General features: G+C 42.4%; 1 protein-coding gene across 2 annotated transcripts in view; it reads right to left on the bottom strand.

Moving 5' to 3' along the window:
• Positions 1–23,333, bottom strand: part of AOAH (acyloxyacyl hydrolase) — a 228,933-nt gene that overhangs the window by 90,628 nt on the left and 114,972 nt on the right. For both annotated transcript variants that reach the window (XR_014782173.1, XM_084796996.1), the window contains exon 12: positions 22,131–22,222. Coding sequence is in view for 1 of the 2 variants with exons in the window: in XM_084796996.1 (XP_084653122.1) it covers positions 22,131–22,222 (92 nt within the window). In the remaining variant the exon portion in view is untranslated. The remainder of the gene's footprint in view (positions 1–22,130; positions 22,223–23,333) is intronic.

Raw genomic sequence — 23,333 nt, forward strand, 5'->3', positions numbered from 1 at the left:
AATAAGACGTTAATTATAGTTATTAATTGTTATTTTTCTAAGTATGATAGTAGAGTTTTTTTTTCATGAAAAAAAAAACAATGGGTGAGTGAATCTGGGTCAGAGGGGAGGTTTGGGTAGCTAGGAGAATCGGAGGGATGGGAAATTGCGGTCAGGATGTATTGTATGAGAGAAAAAAATCTATTTGCAAAAATAAAATATGTTTTTTTCCAGTGCAAGAAATATGGCTTGGTAGATAAGAACACAGATTGCTTTTCTAGAGGACCTGTGTTCAATTTCCTGCACGCACATGGCAGCATACAACCTTTTATAATTCCAGTTCCGGGGACCTGATGCCCTCCTCTGGTCTCCACAGGAACTGCAGTGACACGTGCACAAACATATATGCAGGCAAAACACACATGAACTAAACATGTAAAAATCTCAAAATATAAAAAATAAAAATACAAAAGCGTCCCTCTTTAATGCCCCTCCCTTTGTCTTTTCCCCTCCCATTTCTCCTTCCATGTTTGAAGTTTTGTCAGATGTCTAACGATCTGAGGTTGTTTGATCACATTGGAACACTGGAGCCTCGTGAATACCAGTGCTGCCAGCTGTGGTCACTGTGCGTGGCTCATGCTGTAGGTTGAGCTGGCTGGGCTTGAGGGACTGACTGTCTATATTCGGTTGGCCTGTGTACATGTCTGAGAGGTGTTGTCTTAACTAAGCGAATTGATGTAGGAAGTCAGCCACTATGGGTGGCGCTATTCTCTAGACAGAATGTCGGTCTGTGTAAGAGTGGAGCAGTCAAGCAAGCAAGCACCCCACATGCATCAGTTTCTCTCTGGACTTGACCATGGATGTGGTGTAACAAGCCACCCTGAGTGCCTGTCACCCTGACTTTCCCACATGGTGGCCTGGAACCTGGAACTGTCAGCAAAAGTGAACCCTTTCTCACCAAGTTGCTTATTGACGGGCTGTTTTATCAGGCCACCAGAGATGAAACTAGACCGAGGTCTCTCAGTGTCTTTGGGACTTTTCTCTAGATCTGGTCACATTGCTTGGAAGGCTTGTTGGGTACGTAGTCGTGAGAATGCATGCTTTGGTACTGACACCAGGGCTCAGTAGAGAAAGATTCTCCTGGACTACAGACTATTGCCCTTAGCATCTCTAAAGAGAAAAGCTCTCATCTTCTCTGAGGTGAGGTAGCACAGTTGCCCACCTGTGTAGAGGTACAGGATTAGAAAAGCGGCATTGTCAGCCAGCTGAACACCAATATTTCTGCTTTTAGCTTTCACCTTCCTTTTTTACAGCCACCCTGTAGAGAGAGTCCTCCAGAACTGAGGAGTTTTACAGTGTAAACTGGGGTGGCTGGCTGACATTCTCTCTCCAGCTTGCAATGCAGCGCTCCTGAAACCTACCTACCGTCCTTCCCTATTGGCTGTGTTTCTTGCTGGCTGTCACACTCTTCCTGTCTTCTTTGTTTTTGTGGATGAATTCGTTTCCTGTTCTGGGTGGAAAGCACCTCACAGGGAGAAGAAAGGGCTTGTTTTCGAGCTGCTCGCTCATCCAGGAGCTTGGAATGGAGAGTGTGTGGTTTATGTCCTGTCTTGATTACTTTACTGTGCTTTGTGAAAACATATGGGAAGTGGACATTAGATGTGAATTCAATGCTAAAATAATTTCACGGTCAATAAAGAGTGCTTATTTTCTTCGGGAAAGTAATTGTTACCAACATTTAGTCATAAATATATTTTTAATAATTCTAAGAGTGAAATTTATGTACTGAAATATTGTTTTGCTCAAGGCATTACTCATGGAGAGTAAATATCATGGTTATTAGTCTTAGAGGAACAGTCCTCTGCGCTGTTCATTAGAACAATGTAGACATCTTTAGCAGTCACTGATAGATTCATTAACATTGTCGACCGAAAGCAGCATCTATAATTTTAGGATTAAAGTCTTACACTGCATCCTGGGAGTATTTAAATAACCAGCAGTACTGTCTTCCCTCATAGCCGTTCCAATAAATAGTTTCCTCATAAAATTCTAGGAGTTGAATTTCCAAGGAATTTTGACGGTACTGGGGAGGGGTGAAAGCAGTATTCCGAAATGCCTACAAGGTAAGATTGCTGACGGGGAGTTGTCTTTATGTCAGGAGCACTGGACTTGCATTACTGAGACAATCTGGGCATGCTAACTAGGACCAACCACCAGGAGGCTAGGACTGTTCTCAGTACAAAACTCTCTCTTCTTGTTCTCTCACCACGGTCCAGTGGATTCAAGCATCCCAGCCTGATCCTTGGTTTCCTTTGTTTGTTTGTTTGGGTTTTTTGCTTTTGTTTTTGTTTTTGTTTTGTTTTATTTCACAACAAAACTAGTGAACTAGTAAAAGAGGCTATTGCTTCTTTCCTGTGTTTTGGGGATGCCCCACATTTGGCCTAAAGCCTGCAGCACTGACAGAAGCAGAGGTGGAAAAGTAATCAGGCTGAATCCCAGCACTATCAGCTCCATCTACTGGCAGTACTGGCTTTGCGTGGCCACATTTTGGTTTCTAGCACTAAATTGAGAAGAGATACATGAATACACCAACCAAGGACATTGCCAGCAGAGAACCTAGACCCGCTGTTCAAATGTAGCCAATGGACAGCTCATTCTCCACGTGGGGAAGGGGGTGGGGAAGAGCAAGGGACTGCCTCTGACAGGAACATTGGTGGCTGTGATTTGATCACTGCCCTTTGACAGAGAGGCCCTGTGGGAACACAGAGGAAGAGGATGCATGCTATCCAGATTAGACCTGATAGGCTGTGGTCTATCAGAGGTCTAGGGGGAGGGGAATAGAGAGGAAAAGGGAGGGAGGGTGGGAACAGGAAGATAAGAGCGAGGGGATTACAATCCAGATGTAATGTGAATAAATTATTTTTTTAAAAAAGAAAGAAAAGATACATGTGGAATAGAGTGGTTTCTTATTGCTTTCCCCACCACTTGATCAGGTAACAAAACTACTTCTTGCGAGATTTCCTGGAGCTCTCATTCCACTAAAGTCAAACACAACAGAGCCTCTTCTCCCTCACTCTATCCCCATTGCCTCCACCTCTCGGTGCAGACCCAGGGTCTCCCTTGCTTCTCCCCATGGACCCTCCAAGGCCTCCTTTCTAGTCTGTATCTTTCCTTCTTGTCAGTCCCCAACCCGCAGCAACAGTTGGCACCAGGGATTCCCAGCAACAACACTGGGTTGAGACACAGACCAGCTCCTCTCTTAACCCACATCAGAGAAGCTTGTTGCAGTAGATACAAATCACCACAGAAACCCACAGCAGGACAATGTACAGAAAAAAGAAAAGATGCTTTGGAGTGCTTGGTTCTAACTGTGATGTCTTCATCAAGTTCTTCCCCTCAAGGCTCAGGGATCTATGTAGAAGAGGAGGGGGTAAGATTTTAAGAGCCAGAGGCGATGGGTGACTCCAAGGAAAGTGTCTACCAGACAGAACAGGACTGATGTACATATGAACTCACAGACACTGTGGAGGCCCAGTCAAGATGTGCAGAGGTTCAAGCCAGATGCGATCCAAGAACTTAGAGGGGGAAGTATACATGGGCTCTCAGTCCTAACCAAGAAGCTATTTGCAACTGATACTTGCTAGCAGGAGGAAAATCAATTTTCTCCAATGGAGTGCCACTGGCTATACCAGCCATAGTCCAGGGCAGTCCCAACGCCCAGGAGTGGTTGGCCAACACAAAACAAACTCAATGGTCTTTTTGTGAACTTTTTGTTTTGTCTTACTGGTCTTTTGCCTGTTAATTTAGATTTTCAGCTCAATTGAGGTTTTTATTTATTTGTTTCTTGATTTAAAAAAAACTAGGAAAGATAGAGAAAGAGAAGGTGAGACTATAGTATTGGGTGAGGAAAGAGGAAGGGAGAAACTTGGGAGGAGTGGAGGGAGAGGAAAAACGTGATCAAAGTCTATTATATGAAACATTTTAATGACAAACTCAAGTGAAAAAAAGTAAATCCAAGAATGATCCTCAAGAATAATATAGTGGGGAGAGATTTATCTATCTTGTATTGGCTTACAGCAGAACTACTTCAGGAAGGACAAGAACACTTTCCAAAGTGTTAGTTGTTCACCAGAGCTCTTTGTGAAAAATCAAATGTGCTCAGCTTCAAGCATCTATCATGTCCTGGTAAACTTTCTTAGGCATAAAACTACTTCGAAAAATTCATATATGAGCACAGCATCTACATCACTCCTGTCTCACCCCATTCCAACTCCTTCTGTGGACCCTGTCTCTCCCTCCCAAATTCATGGTCTCTTTTATGTTGTTACATACATACATACATACACACATACATGCATACATACATATCAATAATATATAATAACAATATATTATATTATATATAATACGATACATACAAATATGCACAATGTATATATAACATACTGAGTCCATTTGTATAGACGATATGTTCATGTGTCCATCACTGAGCACTTGAAATTGGACAGCCTATATGAGAGGTCATTTCTGGAGAAAAACAGATTCTCCCTCTCTTGGCTGCCAATCATCACCTGTAGCTTTTTAATCTAAAGGTGGAACCATTTGAAAGTTTCCATCCATGGAAATTTCATAAATTTCATAATCACATAGTCTGTAGGCTTTACAGCTAGTAACCCAAAGCTGTGCATTGCTTAATAACCCCCAGTCACAGGTCTGCAAACCTGCCACCGGGCTGTCACTCAGAGGAGAACAAAGTCTTCAGTAACAACAGAAGCCACTGCCATTGCCCTGGCTGCTTCCCAGAACTTGAAGGGAGACGCTACAACTGAAGGCACCACACCCTTTGAACACAGGGCTTGGATGAACCGAGCTGACACTGAGCTGGAAGGCTGAGGACTGGCTCTCCCAGGGAGAAGGAGATCTGTGACTGCCGGGAGACAGGCGGTCTTAGGACGTTTTTACTCCTCTTAGAAACACAAGGAGTTTGGATGTAATTTTTGAGATCATATTAAGTTAAATCATGGGGAGTAAGTCCCAGAAGTGACAGAGAAGGCTAGGGACAGGCTCTGGAACAGATAAAGGGCACTGTTTGTCATGAAGGCTAGGCAGAGCAGTGAATTAGGACAACACTGGCTAACTTGGAGACTGTGCTGGCTGTACCTGGAAAGGGGCCTTTCATCTAGGAAATATTAGGGGAAAGGGTGGAGAGCTTACTTTCTTATGGGGGTGGAGGTCAGGCTAATAGGAGGCTAGGGGCAGTGGATGAGAGACTTTGAAAAGTCTTCTTTCCCTTTGACACTAGCCACATCCCAGAAGCCTCACTCTTCATTCACTGAGTCACAGAGCCACCGAGATTCAGCCTTGGAGGGTGGTAGACGTGGAGTATGACTTGCTGAGCATTCAGAAAGACTCGGAATGGGCTAATTAGTTCTGCAGGGGAGAGGGGTGACTACAGAGAGGAGGTGCTGGGGCCCAGACAAGAGAAGAGTGGCAGGAGATGTTTTGAGATTGTACATGAGAATAGACTTATGGGCCTCATATTCAACAGTCACGAGCTGCTGGACTCTGTAATGCAGCACATCTATTAGGTTAACCTCCCGGCGGCAACATTTCTTCCTCTGCTGTTCCATGGGCTAGAGAAGTTATAATTCTCTTTATCCTAGCTTTTATCCACTCCAGATTTAAATGAGTTAGGGCACTATGTTTGTGGGGTTACTACGATGTGATAGAACTGAAAGAATTAACAGTGTGGTGAGTATGAACCTCAGCGGTGGCAGAAAAGATTGTTATGATTTAACAACGCTTCTTAAAGGATGCTCCATCAAGCATAAGCTTCTCATGAGGCATCTTTCTCTTAAACACACAGTCCCGCATTGTTCTGCATTTCAATATGTTTAGGCAACGTCTATATCAGCAGTAGGAACAGGCCAAGACAGTAATGTTCATTTTAGAGATAGAAAAAGGGTTTTGGCATATTAAGTGTCCCACAGTCAGTGAATAGGCTTCCCTTTATTTAAACTAGCATTTCAAAGCTTGCTTGAATTATGTATGTTTTAGAAAATACATATAATATTCAATAAGGGAAACAAGGAGCCAGGTGAAAAGATATCATATAGAGTGAGAGAAAATTCTTTGCTATGTATACATAACAGAGGATTAGCATCCATTATATACAAAGAACTAACTAAATAAATAAATTTCAAGAAGTCAAGCTAATAAAAAGGGGGACTAATGAAATGAACAACTGTTCTCAAAAGATGAAATACAGAATCCCAATAAACACATGAAAGTATGTTCAACTTCACTAGGCATCAGAAGAATGTACAAAACAAAACAACAACAACAACAACAAAAAACCTATGTGAGACTCTATATCATCCTTGTCACATAAGAAACTGCAGAATTTTCAGCCTGAAATGGGACATCTATATAAACTACCTCCTCCCAAGATTAAGGGATCATTGTGGAAAGTGGGCCAGAAAGACTGCAAAAGCCGGAAGTGATGGGTGACTACAAGGGAACAGTATCTCTGAACATAACAGGGCAGCTGTGCATATACACACCCAGAACATTGTGATGACATGTGGTCCCCGCGCCACCGCGGTACTGAGTCGAGGGTGAGGGACTGCAGATTTAACTCATGCACACATACGCACACACACGCACACAATAACACAGCGGGTCCTTCGTGCTAAGAGAGAAGCAGCCGCAGCAGCAGCCGCAGCAGCGGTTTATTATTCTTCCCCTCAGAGTTCCAAAGAGCCTTCTTATAGGCAGCAAAACAGGAATCCTCCTCCCAGGTGAAATCCCTCAAGAGGTGATTGCACACAGGAGGACAAGCCTCGAGGAAGGGAGGGGCGCGTTCTCAGAGCAGTAAACACGACTAGCTAACCAAGATAAACATAGACATGGAAGCTACTAGAAACAGGACATGAAACAGCAAAACAGGCAGACAGCCCAGTCGGGCCTGGTTCCTACAATGACATGCGCCACATGACCTGCCCATGACCTACATGTGACCTGCATGTGATCAGCACAAATTCACAGAGAAGGGAGCCGAGCAAGAAGAGGTGCCATCCGTACTTGAGGATAGCTGCTGGGAGAGGGAAAGACAGGTTTGTTTTTGTTTTAAAACATAGTTCTTTTGATCACACTCCAGTGGAAGACCTTATAAGGTGGACTATATGGGTCTTAAAAAAGATATAAAATTGGGTGCGCAGGAAAGCGGGTGGATCAGGAAGTAGTTTTGGGAGGTAGATGAATATGATCAAAAACATTGCATGAAAATTTTCTAAGAATCAAAAGACAAATCAAATGTTGGAGAGGATGTGAATAAAGGGAACGCTGCTGATTAGAAAATAAACTAAGCCAGCCACTATGAAATCAATACTGATATTCCTCTAAAACTAAAGACAAGACTACCATCTGAGCCAACTATACCACTCCTGCGTATTTACCAAAAGACTCCAAGTCAACATCGCAGGAACACCTAGGCTTTATTGCAGTGCTAGTCACAATAGGTGAGTTGTGGAAACCGTCCTAGGTGTTGAACAACAGAGACATGGATAAAATAAATCTCTCTTTCTGTCTGTCTGTCTGTCTGTCTCTTTCTCTCCCTTCCTCCCTCCCTCCTTCCTTACACATAGTTTCATCTATATATACATACATGTATATATAGTGATTGATATACATACACATATGTATATCTCAGCATCTCTTTAACCCTTGGACTTCCAAGTCCTATAAGCAACATTGTGCAAGAATTAGCAACATTCAGCCAACTACTAAATTACACAATTATTCTAAAAATAGAGTTACCCACAAACTGGAGGAAATGAGGTTAAATGATATTTTATTAATTATTTAATTATATATAACAATTAAATACACATTTTAAAAGTTCAACCATAAAGAAGAATGAAATTATTCTGTTTGCAGGAAAATGCCTATACCTGGAGCTAATCATATTAAGTGAATTAAGTCAATCTCAGGGCAGACTGTATTGTAGTCTCCTGTTATAGGTCCTAGGAATCATAAATACATAAAATTATTAAATACTGGTGACATGAAAATATAAGTGAAACTGTCTTGGGGGAACAAAGATGACAAATGAGAGGGCCAGGAGTAGGGGAGTAAGTGCCTATGGGCTATTGTGTTTAAACTATATTATGTATTTGCATGATAATCACCTTATGTAACTCTGCATAGTTAAAAAGAAACAATAAATATCAGTTTAAAAACACAGGCCTTTAATGCAAGCAGTCAGAAAACAGAGGTATCTTCATGAGTTCAAGGCTAGTGTGGTCTACATAGCAAGTTCTGGGACAGCATAACTACAAAGTAAGACCCTGTGGCAAACAAACAAACAAACAAAAAACATACACATGGAATAACATTTGTCATCTTGTAGAATTAGGATTTCATAGAATAGTTTTTGAAAAAAAAATGGTGGATTCTGTGTTTGAACATTGATATGCCCTATCATGTCCTGTGGCCTATAAGAGTCCTATTAGAGAATTTGGAGGATGCTAATTCATTTTGATCACTGTAGGCTGAAAAAGCATGCCGTTCTCTACAGAAGTTCAAAGACAGGTTTAGTTTGTCTGATATTGACCAGATTCACCCCTTAACAAATATGCCTTTTCCTTTATTCTTTCCACATGGTTGCTGAATTAGTAATTGTCTTTTAAACTCATTTGTTCGAATCTGCTGGAAACTATTTTCATAGTGATTGTTGACTGAGTGCAGCTACTTCTATCACAGCGTTGCTTGTAGGATGCACTTGGAAGTCCAGGGGTTAACGAGCTGTTGATGGGCGTTGGCACAGCTCTCATTATGCAGCTGGTGAGCCCACTCAGCCTGTGTATGCTCCTCTTCCCTTGCCCTATCATTTTGCCTGACATGTTAATTTTCACAAATCTGGTTTGATTTGGGCAATCTGAGAAAATGCGTATGAAGGAGCTTTGTGACTGCAAAGCTCTCTGCAAATGTAAAGTGATATAATGAACTGGGCCGGCACTTCCTTTTAAGATTTATTTTTATAATTGCTTTAAATTGTGTGTGTGTGTGTGTGTGTGTGTGTGTGTGTAAGTATGTGCATGTGAGTGCAGGTGCCCCCAGAGTCCAGAAGAGGGCACTGGGCTCCCTGGAACTGACTTAGAGGCAGTCACGAGATGCCTAATGCTGGGGCTGGAAATTAAACACAGGTCCTCTGCAGAAGCAGTCCTTGTTGTTAACACTAACCCATCTCTCTCTTTCTTTCTTTCTTTCTTTCTCTCTCTCTCTCTCTCTCTCTCTCTCTCTCTCTCCTGATTTCATTTCCCGAGTCCCCACTGCATGCTGCATACTGTTTCAGGCACTAAGGCTACAAAATGAAGCTGTGTGATTTCAGCCTTTGCGATGCTGTCTGGGAGCACAGCAGGTGGGCCTGAAGGTCCTGAGTAAACAGCCACAGTAAGTCAGATGGTACTGGTGTTGAGCTCACAAGAGAAGCTTCGTGAAGATCATCCAGTCAAATAGGAAGAGGCTACCTGGAGAGACTGATATCTGAGCAGTGAGCGTTGGTGCACGGCAGGGAGTAACTAATTGGGACAGAGGTGGGGCAGGTGTTTGTGGAAATACGCTCAGGCTCCCTCATGATCAGGAGACTGAAAATTAGAACAGTGAAATATTGTTAGATTGGAAGAAAACTTAGAAAACAATACACCGTAGTGTCAGGATGTGGAGAATCATGCTCTCACACAGCTGTGAGAATACTATTCAGTAAAGCCCAATCTGGAAGGTTTATGAAATTAATAATGCATATATTTTGATTCAACAATTTTCCCTATAGAAATCTTTGTATGCCTTTATAAGGTGGTGGCACAGAATATTCGTTGCCGTGTTGCTGAGGATAATGAGACACTGAAAATAACTTGAATGTCCACAAAAGAAAGGAACCGTGCTATGACACACCATGTACTATTAGAAAGGATCGCTGTGGGGGGCGGGGCTTCAATGTATTCTTAAAGTAAAACGTGACTGTTTAAATATTATATGCAACGTATCATTTGTGGAGAAATCATAACAGCACACTTAATTAAGAGCACACGCCAGCCTGGGAGTACCGAGGAAGCACGTGGAGGGACTCGCACTAGGCTGGTCCCAGTTCTCTCTTCTGGAAGTCTAATTCTTCAAGTGAATTCACACACGAAGAGGGACTTTCGTTTTTTACTCTCAGTAACCTTCTGTAAATGAAAAATGTATCATAGTCTGAGTAATTAAGAAGCGAAATTTTATTTTAAAAAAAGTAGAGGCGAGGGGAAGTCACTGTAGGTGCAAGGATTTTCAGGACAGCCCTGTCAGCTGGAGCTGTAGGTTTTACAGGTCATCTTTCTAGCCTAAGGCTCCTGCGCCTCAGCGTGCTGGGAATCTGCCCTTCTTGCCTTAGTTAGGGTTTCATTCCTAGCTTTGCTCTTCTTTCTGATAGCTCATCCTGTCACCACAAAAAATGCTACAGAATTCCCCCCCCTGCCCCCTAATTTATGATCCCCTCCAGCTCTCCCCCCCCCTTTGTTTTGAAGCTCCTTCCTTCCAAGCAGCCTGCACTCCCGTCTCAGCCTGCTGTGATGTCTGGGCTCTGAGCTCTCAGCATCCACTCTCCAGTGGTCCTCCACCCTCACTTCCTCCTTACATCATAGCGTTGGCTGATGGCCACTCCCTCCGAAGGGCCTTCTTTACCTGAGCCTCTCTACATTCTTTTGCAGTCTGGCGGGCTGCCCCTTCTCAGTCTTCAGCTTCTAGATCACAAATGGGGCTGCCTCAACCTCTGTCCTCACTGTTTCTTTGTTTCACTCCTGCCTTTGGGCAGAGTTTGCCAAGCTTTGACATCAGAATCACGTACAGTCTTAAAAATTCTGAGGACCCGGCCCAGAGTTGTTGCTTTGCGTTAGACCAATCACTATTTGTGAGACCATTTGAAAGAGCATTTACTTATTAGTTGTGTTTAAATAACAATAATGAATCCACTACACTCTGGCATAACTTCTATTTGTTTTGTATGTTTGCAAATGTCTTTCATTTGCTAGCTTGGTAGAAACGAGCTAGATTCATTGCTTCCACATCCAGTCATTATGAACTGTTGTTTTGTGGAAGTGTACGGCGAAATTCTGGCTTTGTGTACTTGTAGCTGGAAAATGGAGTTGCATTTTAATATGTACTTTAGATAACTATGGATAAATGTTTTGGATTTTACATTAACATTTAACATGTGGTAGTTTCTTACATCTTGGTCAAGTGAAATGTGTAATCTGAAATTGTATCAGTGAACTTTTGTACCTATAACATTAAGATATATTGGCCTATCTTGTACTTTTAATGGATCTGTTACCTCTAATTTTACATATTTTACCCTGGTCATTTGAAAAATATATTGACTCACTGAGTTATAAAAATATACAAATACTGGTACAGTTCATTATATATGTTTGAGAAATTTATTTTTTTACTATTGTTTGTCTCATTAGATAAAGTCTAAATATTAGGACTTGGTGAAGCTCATGGAAGAAATACACATTTTCTATATTAAGTTTTTTCTTTTAAGTTAAAACTTTATGATTAGCAGGTAATGCTACTAGGTATTTTCCTTGAAGTGACCTGATTGTTTAGTTTACTTTAGATAAAATATTTGCCATACATTAAGGTCTGAAAAACATAGTTCATTATATAGTCATTTTTCTTTTCATTTCATTTTCTTTTTCTTTTCTTTTCTTTTTTTTTTTTGAGACAAGATTTCTCTATGTAGCTCTGGCTGGCCTGGAACTCACTATGTAGACCAGACTGACCTTGAACACACAGAAATTCACTTCCCTCTGATGCCTGAATTCTGGGATTAAAGGCAAGCAGCACACATCCAGCAATATATATTCATTTTTCAATAGAAATGGGGGTTCTATAAAAATATTCAGTCAGGTGTGGTGGCATACATCTTTAATTCCAGCATTCAGGGAGGCAGAAGCACGTGGATCTCTGTGAGTTCGAGACCAGCCTGGTCTACAAAGTGAGTCCAGGACAGCCAGGGCTACACAGAGAAACCCTGTCTCCGAAAATGACACAAAACACATATTCAGCTCTCAGCTTGCTTGGACATGTGCTTCCTTTCAGACACCAGTTGCTGACTGCCTCACTCTGCCATAAAAGTCCTCGCCTGCATTTGTATTCTTATCAGATTAAATGATAAAAGCCATAAAATAGCCTGCATTTTTTATTGTTTCATAGGTGGCTCTGATTCTGCTTTTGAGACACAGTCTCATGTATCCCAGGATAGCTTTGAAATCACTATACTGCCAAAGATGACTCTGAACTTATGATTTTTCTCAATGCCACAATTCTGAGTGCTGGAATTACAGTGTGCGCCACCATGCCCACTTTATGTGGCACAGGAGATCAACCCCAGGGCTTTGTGACTGCCATATAAGGACTTTACTAACCCAGCCCTGTCTTGGCTCCAGCCCCATAGGTGACATTTTTAAGGGAAGATGAGACCAGTATGTCTTAAGCTGGATGTGTAGAAATAAAGAACACAGTGACTCCGGATGTAATTGGCCGGTGCGGGGGTTCACCCTCACCCGTGGCCAGTTTCATCTCCCATGGCTTTTATAATGTCGTCGGTATAATGGCTACACGGAAGAGGCAAGTTCTAAGTCTATTGTGAAAATAGGTTTCACCGTGCGGGCCCCCTAGCAACCATGGACCCCATTGGAGAATTGCTCCTTCTGTTACCCTCACATCAGCCACACCCCACGCAAATAGCCAGCTCTGCGGTTAATTCTTTGTGAAACATATGTAATAATGGCAGGGCTCATCATTTGCAATGATATCACATGTAATTTGTGAATAACAGAGTTTAATAAGGTTATTAAACCCATTAGTGCTTAGTGCCTACCTGTCTTTTTGTTTTTAAAACAACGAAAGTAGGTTAAGAAATATTAGCTGCAAATCCCTACTCTCCAATTTAATTCCCCAAGTGACCGGGTTCAGAGTGATGCGCTGCTTTTCACAATTGCTCTCCCCTTTAACGTCTGTGGGATGGGGAGAATGGGCGACCTTTCACTCTAAGATTCTAGGGCAGCTCTAAGAAAAAAAGAATGCCCTTGAGTGGCTTGGCTGGGCCACTGACATTTGTCTACTTCTTCCTACGCATTTGCCATGTCTCTAGTTCAGTATAGTAAATTTAAGGCAGAAGCAGAGGGGACAGCATTTAATCTAGAGAACTTAATCTGGCTTGATTCATTTATACTGATGACCTGACCTCATTTTTGTCATAGAGTCTTGCTATGGCCTTAAATGGGCCAGACTTCTGCATCCACCTACCCAGTGCTCGGATCAAAGGTGTCCACTATCACACCTGGTCTGTGGCCTTTATTTCTGCCACTCTAGCCTGAATTTGATATGGTAACTTTGCTATCTGCTTGTGTGTGTGTGTGTGTGTGTGTGTGTGTGTGTGTGTGTGTGTGACTTTTGCTAACTTTAGTTCTCTCTCTCTCTCTCTCTCTCTCTCTCTCTCTCTCTCTCTGTGTGTGTGTGTGTGTGTGTGTGTGGGTGTTTGTGTAACTTTTGAGATAAGATGTCTCACTAGAACGTGGGACTCATTAATTAAGCTAAGTCATGAATCTGCCGGCCATTGCCTTTTCCCAGCTGGAATTATAAGCAGACACCACCACCCCCACACCCAGGTCTTTACATGGATGCTGAGATTTGAGTTCAGTCCCTCAGGGTGACCATCAAACTCTTTATCCTGAAGTGTCTATCTTCCTGAAATTACTCTACCAACCCCCTCTTTCACTTTGGAGGCTACCCTACCCCACTCCAGCATGCTTAATCTCAGCTTTCAAGGTGCTGTCATTTAGCCCTGGCTTGCAGAGTATCGCCTTTGATAAAGGTGAATCAGATAGTCGTTAAAGGGTTCAGGCAGTTGTTTATTTATTTCAAAGCAAGACAGGTTTATTTTAGCCCATGGTCTATTATGGTAGGAAGACATGGCCACAGGTACGTGGTCACATGGAGTCTATTGTTAGGAAGCAGAAAGTGGACAAGGAGGGTCTGACCATAAACCTCCAGGTATGCTTCCGGTGACTCACTTCCTCCAGCAAGACTCCACTTCCTAATGAATCCAGAGCTTATAAAACAATACCACCATCGGGGGCCCAAGTGTTGAAACATATGAGCCAATGGATGACTTTTCACATTAAACAGCAATAGACACTAAGTTTAATAAAATTACTTTTTAATGTTTTTAAATGACTTATAATTTTAGGTTTATTTTCATTTTTCATCAACAAGTAAATAGAAAAATATTTTAATTTTCAAAATTAATTAGGTTTTTCCCTCAGACCCCCTCATCCCAAGGCTTAGGAAACATCAAGGAAGAGTGGATAGGGACAACTTCTGGACATGATTTGGCTGGTGGACACACAGACTCACAGCAGCTGTGGTCACGTGCACAAGACCTGAACAAGATGAAGCCAGTTAAAATTCCAGAGGCTTAGGAGAGGGTCCCATTCCTAGCTGAGGTGCTACCAGTAGGTAATAATGTATGTTGTGGGAGGCAGAGCAACTTTTCTTAAGGGATATGGCTACTAGCAGGTTGCTCACACCCCATTGGTTGGTACCAAGTCCAACGAACACACATATGCGCAGGACTAATTGGACTCAGTGGGTTATAAGAAAGAATGAATGGTTATGACTCTCAAATAAACATCACTAATGAAGAAAGCATCCACATACTCTCATTCAATAATCACTAAAGGGACATCAGGAAGTTACTTCAGTTGAGAATTTGGGTTCTCTTATTTTCCTGCTTGGAATTTGCTGTGGAAGAAGGGTATATACACAGTGATAATCATCATGACAGTAATGACAGGAGGATGGTTTTGTTGACATTTTTGCAGCAATCCAGTGTCTCACATGAAGAACTTACTGTAGGTGAGCCTGTCCTTTACTGCTCGTAAGCCCTGTCTTTATCAAACGTGGGTCTGAGAATGTTTCAGATCACCTACATCTTATATCCTGAAGGACAGGCTTGTTAAGACTTGAAGAAGGCATGTGGGTAGAGGGGAACCAGAGGCCTCTCGGTTACAGTCCCATCACACAGGAGGAGCCCTTCTCATTAGACTACTAAACTTGCATGCTGGGAAAACTTCAGCCCAACTCAGCTTTATTGTGTAAAGGAGGGCAGGCTTTTCATCCTGGGCAGGAGATGTATCCTTTAACAGTGAACACAGGCTTTGTTCCAGTCTACTGTGGGTGGTTTGGGGTTTTAGGTGTTGCTTTCCAAAGAGAGCCCCCACCCCCTACACTACTCGTGGATGTTTTGGTGGTGTTTTTCATCCTAGAGGTAGGATATTTTTTTGTTACACAAAACTGGTTTGAAAGTTATCTGAACTCAGGTAGTCTTTTTTTTATCTTATAAATATACTTCTCATTTACACTTTTAATTCTGCCAACTCCTGCAGTTATTTCACCCTGTTTACTTCTTAGCTCATTCTTGAATCACAGCGGAGAAAACAGAAAAATAACAGTGTTCTAAGGTCAGCCACTTACTGAATTTCTGAAGCATGAGTCAAGGGGACAGATACTATTAATAGCAAAACACTTAAAGGAACTCAACATTCATAAAAGGGAGGGGTCATGTTTGGGTTTTGAGGTATATCTGGGCTATCATTTGTCTCCAGCTTATGACAGATAGACTACATTTTGAGAGGGTAAAGCAGTTGATAGAGAAGGAAGGATAGGAGTCAGCTTCTCTTAAGAACCACACGCTTGGACTTCTAGGAGGAATATTTCTAGAGATTATTGTTCGCACTATTGCTGCAAGGCTGATCATAGATGCCAGAGAGCGCATCCCCGAGGTCCAGTTGAATGGAGAACTTCATCAGATCTGTCCTACATGCTCAAACTACATCTCCCTCTGGTCTATATTACTTTTGCTCTTTAAATAATAATTATTTTTATTGTGTGAGTATTAGAGTCAGTGTCTCTGTCTGCTTCCTATTGCTGTGATTCAACACTAACCAAACGCAGCTTGGGGAGAAAAGAGTCACAGTCCATTGAGGGAAGTCAGGGTAGGAAATCAAGGCAGGAACTCAAGGCAGAAACCTGGAGGCAGGAACGGAAGCAGAAGCCATGGAAGGGTGTTGCTCACTGGCTTTTCCTCCATAACCAGCTTGGCCTTCTTTCTTATGCAACTCAGAACCACCTGCCCAGCACTGGTGCTGCACCACTGAGTCCCCAATCAAGAAAATGTCCTATAGATTTGCTTATAGGCAATCTTATGGAGTGACCAGCCAGGTCACCCAGGATCTCATACAATGTAGGAGAGTGACCTCAGTATTTATTTTATTTCTTCTTTCTACTCCAAGAGACTCTCAACCATACATGAATTTGTCTTTGATATTTTATATGCCCTTTAAAATTAAAAAAAATTAAATAGGAAGAATACTCTAGGGACTGGAGACATGGCTCAGAGGTTAAGAGCACAGGCTGCTTTTCCAGAGGACCCTGGTTCAATTCCGAGCACCCACATGACACCTCACAAGTGTCTATAACCCCAGTTCCAGGAGATCTGACACCCTCTTGCAGACATCCACTCAAGCAAAAGACCAATGTGTGTAAAAATTAAGAAGGAATCACCAAAAGTTAAAAAAAGGGAGAAAGTCTAGCATAGATTATCTGCATGTGTAATTTACATGATGGCACATACGATGGCTTAATAGTCATGGCAGCCACTGAGGGACATGGACAGGGTCAGCTCCCAACGTTTCCCCTTAGTGGAGATTCCAAGCAGAGGATTTTCTTTTTTAATAAATAGGAGTTAGGTAGCCTGTTCATCATTCTAGCTGAGTGACAGGGAACACAGGGGTAGTGAATAGAAACAGCTGGCGAAAAGATAGCCAGAGGCCCCACAGTGCGCAGACGAACAAGCTTTAAGCACAAGAACATCCAGCTGTGCGTTGTCTCTCCCATCTCTGTAGCAATATTACGGGCAAGGTGTAGAGTCACGCTGAGCAAGCTGCTCAGGCAGACATGTTTTTACAGACAACAACCGAGAGCTCAGGGTGCTATGTTAACAGACTATCTCAGAACAGGGGTGACTTCCATATCAGCCACAGCTGGGTGGCCATTTCCAGAGTGAAATGTTGTTACAGTTTTGTTGTGTTCCCAAAGAGTTCATGGTCTGGGGGCTTAGTCCTCAAATTCATGTGCTGATGGTATTTGGAGAAGGTGCTTTAGGGAGATAACTAGGATTGGATAGGGTCTTGAGAAAGGAGGTGCTAGCGTGAGATCAGTAGTTTTGTACAAACAGGAAGAGAGACTTGAGATAATGGGCTCCCTTGGGTTGGTCATGTGATGCCCTTGCCACACAATAAGAAGGTCCACCACTGAAGCTGCACCTTCACCTTGGACTTCTTGGCCCCCTAAATGATGATAAATAAGTGTATTTTAGCATCGATGGATCGATGAGGGATTGGAATGGGAGGATTAAGTGGGAAGAAGGAGGGAAGAAAAGGACAAGAAAGAGAGTATAAGGAGAAATAGCTAAAATTAAGGCAAATAATAGGAGACAGAGCTTCAAGTTGCCATTTCATCACCAAATGAAACTTTGAGAACCAAGACTGAGTCACACCTAGTTGGACTGTTGGACAAAGGGGGTTCCAGGCAAACCCACAAACAACACAGGCGGCTGCCAAGATATAGGTTGCCCCCCAGAAACTGACAGCAAGACCCTATTGCTGAAGACAACATCTACACAATGCATTGAGCATGCAGATTTCAAGCTGGTGCCTACATACAGCTTTCACTTCTGCAGTCTAGCGTCTTTGCTAGAGGCACTTTGCACACTATGAAGAGCCAGCCTGCCTCCATGTTAGGCTTCAAGACCATCTTATAGTAAGGACAAACTATGTTCATTCCTGTTTATGATTAAACCTTTGTTCCTCAATGACTGGGCTATGCTCCACCTGTAACCTTAACTACAAATGGTTCTGTTCTGCATGCTCTAGGAGTGGCAATCATACCTTTGTTCCAGAAGTTGTTTATAACCATCTTGCCACCCTACTTCTGTTTCAAAAGGTCAAGTGACCACCTATGATTATCTTGTTATGACTACTTGTTTTGATTACCTGTTCTGAACACCTGTTATGGTCTCCTCCTGTAACCCTGTCTACTGTTCCTCATTTGGAAACCCCATACCCCTGAACTATAAAAGCCTCATCTTCTTTGTTAGAAGCTGACTCCCCTATTTCTGCCTTCATTATTGATTTTAGTGTGGTCTAAATAATAACAGGGCCTCCATCTTCTCTCTTGTTTGGCTTCCAGAAGTGTTCCCAAAGTCTTGGTATTTGTATTTGTATTTCTCAGGCAAAATGAGACTTATGTTCCTAATTGTCCAGGCTGAGTTTCAAACCAACAGACCTCAAAGACCTTCTGAAAAACAGGTTGACTTAGCTTGAAAATAATGCTTTCCAAAACTGGCCAACCACAATGACATTAAAAACTTGTAATAATGTATTTATGCTAAATGCTAATTGCAAAAGTTTCACTTCCATTAAGCTTTGCTTGCTTGCAAAGTCTTAAAGGACGTATGTAAGAATTCCTTTGCTACACCTTAGATGCCACCTCATCTTCCTACTAGGGAGAGCAGTAAGCTTAGCCTGGCCATAAAAATAAAAATTTTGCCTTGCAATATCTTGGTGTTAGTTTCTGGGTTTTGACACCATAACATTCCTAACATCCTAGGCTGACCTCTTGAACCTTAGTTTGGGGAGAGGCAGCCCATGTACATGAGTAAAATAGCCTGCTTTAATTAGTTGGCCTTATGATGGTTTGGATCAATAGTCTTTCTCCTCCAGTCATTGGGATTAGCAGTTACCAATGGAGAAATAGAAACACCAAGACAGTCACAAACCCTTTGATCTACAATGATGTCTTGCCTGCAAGATATGCTAGTGTAATGGCGGCACAAAGTTGTGGGAGTAAGCAACCAATATTTGTTTGTTTGTTTTTTGAGACAGGGTTTCTCTGTGTAGCCTTGGTTGTCCTGGACTCACTTTGTAGACCAGGCTGGCCTTGAATTCACAGAGATCCTCCTGCCTCTGCCTCTCGAGTGCTGGGATTAAAGGCATGAGCCACCACCGCCTGGCGCAACCAATATTTGATTTGACTTAGGGCCGACTACACAGATGGAACCCATACCTGACACAGTTTGTGTGACCAAGAACCTGAGACTAGATATCTCAGAGACCTAGAGTCAAAACAATTGCTACAGTTCTATAAACAAACAAACTAAACCCAAACAAAAAAATGTAGCAATAAAATAACTCCTAATAATATTCTGCTATACTCATAGATCAGTGGCTTGTTCAACCATCATCAGAGAAACTTCTTCAGCAGACAGGAACAAATAGAGAGACACACAGCCAGACAATAGACAGAGAGTGAGAGACCTTAGAATACTCAACCCTCAATGTGATGTCTATCAAATTCCTCTCTTTGGAACTCAGGGAACTCTAAGGAAGAAAAAGCAGAAGAAGTGTAAGAGCCAGGGGGCATGGAAGATTCCAAGAAAACAAGACCCTCTAAATCACCATGAGCAAAGCTCCTCTGAACTCACAGAGCCTGAGGCAGCATGCCTGGCTCTGCCCCAGACTGAGTCCTAGAGATGAAATGAGAAGTGGACACACCCCAACCCTAACTCAAAAACCCTCTCCAACTGATAACAACTTAGGAATGAAAGTTTAGTTTCTACAAGGGAGTCTCAGTGGAGAAACAAATAACTATTAAGGGTAAGAGTAAACATCTGGTTTTCATGTGACAATTTTATTACAACAAAGCTTTAGGCATAGCTACATGGAAACTCTCTAGCAAAACAGCAATGTACCTGTGAACTTTACATCAAGCAAAAATTTCTATTGGCTGACAAACAGCACACAGGGCTAGGGTCTAGAGGAATGGCCTATGATAAACATAAGTATAGATTCTATAGGTGGAAGGTGAACGGTACATGGGACCTCTTTCACAGAGATGACTTGCATTCACTGTAAGACAAAGCTTGGGATTAGGGCCTAAACAAAGCTCAGGATATTGGGGGGCTCAGGCGGAGGCTGGCTCCGTGGACTAGCAAAGGATCATCAGGTTGTTTGATCACTTTCACTGTCATTCCAGGCGACCAGGTGTCATTTATTTCCTGCTGTTGAAGAAAACGGGCCAGCATAACTGACAACCTTGGCTTCTCAAACGCCTCTTCTAAGTTGTGCTTTCTACAAGTCCACTAAAGATGCAAACTACTTAACATTAAACAACAGCCTGGCATTTCCTTCTTGGAAACTTCCTCAGACTAAAAGATGGCTGAAACGTATAGTATTCCTCTTTAAATTCAAGCTCCCACATGAAGAGCAAGAAACCCAGTCAGTTCTCTCTGTTATTAACACACAAACCTCAACTGAGGGAAACTTCCATGTATTTCCACACACAGATAACTGGGTTGAGTTGCCCATTACTTAATTTTCCCGAGGCTATTCACCCAAAGTGACAGTGGCTGGAGCGACTCACGTTCATGTACACAGGATTAGAGCCGCAATGCATGGTGGGAGTTCTGGACTGGGGGGACTTCCTCTCCTACCTGTGTGACCTTAATATGCCTACTTTAACTTTATATTCCTTAGCTGCAAAATGAGAGGAAACAAGATGGTCTCTAAAGGGGACTTGGTATAGTGTGTGACATATAGTTACTTTCGACTTTTCACAAGGGTTGCTTCTTACTAACACCACTTACTAATCATTAGAATTTTACATGGATGACAAGAACCAGCTTGAAAATAGTTAAGTTTGACAACGAACCAGGTTGAAAATACAGCTCCGTTTTTCTTATGTCCACAGGTAGGTCTTACAGAATCATGGGCAGTTTTTGTTTTGTTTATAAGTTGCATAAGCCTTTGGTCTTACAGAATCATGAGTGTGCTTTCTTAAAAGTCTCTTTTCTCTTTTAGAGACAGGGCTCCTTTCCTTGCACCCCAAAAGGCTACTGATCATTTCCATGAGCACTTTCCAACTGAGCCCAGTGGCCAGATCTGCCATTGTCATATCTACCTTGTGTTGTCTTTGTATCCCCTTTGTCTCCTCTACCTTGTTGATTGTAACTGTCTGCAAGAAAGGACACAGCTCCGATGGCACCTGTGCCTGATTGATGATAAGTATGTAATGAGTATTTTTAAAGTGGGAATAAACACATTACTCATGAGATGTGAAGATCTTTGTCAAACAGAAAGTTTACTTGTTAAAACTATAAACAGCAAACTCTGGGGCATTCTACTGTTTGTCCTTTGGGAAATGAAGCCTACTCACACTCATCCCGCCCTCACTACCCCACAGCCTGACGTCTGATGTCCTCTGCTCTCTGCTGCTGTTGCCTGAGCTGGAAAGGGCTGGCCATGTCTTGCCATCACTTTTCCCTCTTTTCTACTTACACAAAGAAGGATCTCATATGCCATATTCTTTATGCTTATTGCCAATTGTAAATGTTGGCATGCTGGGAGAGATGTTGCCTCTCATATCCAGGCCTTTCTATCATGTGGAAATGCTTGCAAACCCCATAGCATCTTGGGTGTCTCTGCTGGGTGTAGTCCTGGGAGATGACACACTTTGGATTCTCAGTCAACATCCATCATGCACAGAAAACTGACTTATTGGAATATGTCTTGTGTTCAAATCCAGAGCACAGAAGCCAGGATAATTAACAGACTCCATGGCTTGCCAATTAATTTTATCTATTATTTGATAATAGATATGCATTTATTAATAGTAATTATATCTATTCCTGTGAGTTTCTCGAATCAAACATCAAGTAAACTCTTTTGTCTCTGAAATCAGAAAACTTCACCAATGTGTTTGAGCATTTTCCATCTAATGTAAACTGCAGTCTCCTCAACATAGACCCCACCCTGTTGCACTGCCTGGACCATGTCAGTGGCAGGTTCTGTATATGCCAGTCGTGGTATAGTAGCAAAGCAAAATGATTCTCATTTCAATATTTTAGAAGCAAGCTCTAGATCCTAGTCTCTCATTATGCAGGTCAGCTACAGTGTGAGCATGCAAACAGTATGTGTGTGTAAACATACCCACTAGTGGAGTCCAGAAATCCAGTAACACCAGAGAGTTGGGGCCAGTTGAGCTCATCGGTAAGAGCTGATGGCAAGTTGAGGAAGGTGCTCTAAAGGAAAGAAATCATAAAGTAGTCATTATTAAATGGCCATTTGTTTTGTGCTGTTGCAGGACGTAGCAATGCTTAAGCCTGGCTCCCCACCTCCCTGTCTTCCTGAGCCTCTGGCATTGAAAGAAGTCACCTGAGAATTCACAATAGTCAGAATCCCTGGCCTCCACTTGTCCTGTCGAGCAGGAGGGAGATGTGGAGTCTCACATACTTGAGAGGGATGCTCTGGGACAGGAAACCTCCCATCCTACGTCTTCCACTTGAGAAGATTGGAAAGTTGACCGCTTAAAAGGTAATTGTACTGAAAAAACACTACTGAAACTCAAGCAAAAATGACCTTACATAAGGTGATGCATCTGAGCCTGGGAGTCTGGTGTACTTCTGAGAATCAGATTGTGGCTTCTTTCTCTACAAAATGCAGTTATATTCACTATGGCCTACTGTGGGAGTTGGAAACAAAATAGTCTGGCTCTACTTTAAAAGTGACAAAGAAACCACTCAGCAAATATTCAAACTCCCTCCAAGTACACACATTTTGAAATCAAAACACATGCTCAAGGCTGCACGCCATTCTCAAAAGTTGTTCTCTGCTAATCGGCTGCACTTCCTTGAGTTTGAGGCCAAGATCTGACCACTCAGAGTGAAGCACAGGGCCTCTCTGAATTAGAAATGAAAACTGCTGTTGGATGTGCTGGCCTGTTAGATTTGGCATAGCTACATACCCTTCGGCAGAAATAGGGCTTTCCCCTAGCCAAAATACTCTGGATTTTGTAGTCATTTTCTTGGGACCCCAAATCCATTTCTAGCACTGCCATCTCAGAAGATTGGCACTCCTGCTGTGGTGTGACTGTGGTTTGTCGCCTCTGAAGCTCATCTTAGAGTTTAATCCCTGGTGTGTGGCATAGCCAGACTACAGTATTTAGAGGTAGAGTTTTGAGGAGATAATTAGGGTTCAATAAGACCACTAGGGGGTAAGTCCACGACTGAATGCTGTCAGCTTTATAAGCAGAGGCACACACACGGTCACCATGCGATGTTTCACACTACCTTAGCGTTGTCAGCAAGGGGATCATTACTACACAGAGCCCCTAGACCTTGACCTTCCAGAAAC

The sequence above is a fragment of the Acomys minous genome (genome assembly GCF_964271855.1).
Source record: "Acomys minous genome assembly, chromosome: 9".
Classification (NCBI taxonomy): Eukaryota; Metazoa; Chordata; class Mammalia; order Rodentia; family Muridae; genus Acomys; species Acomys minous.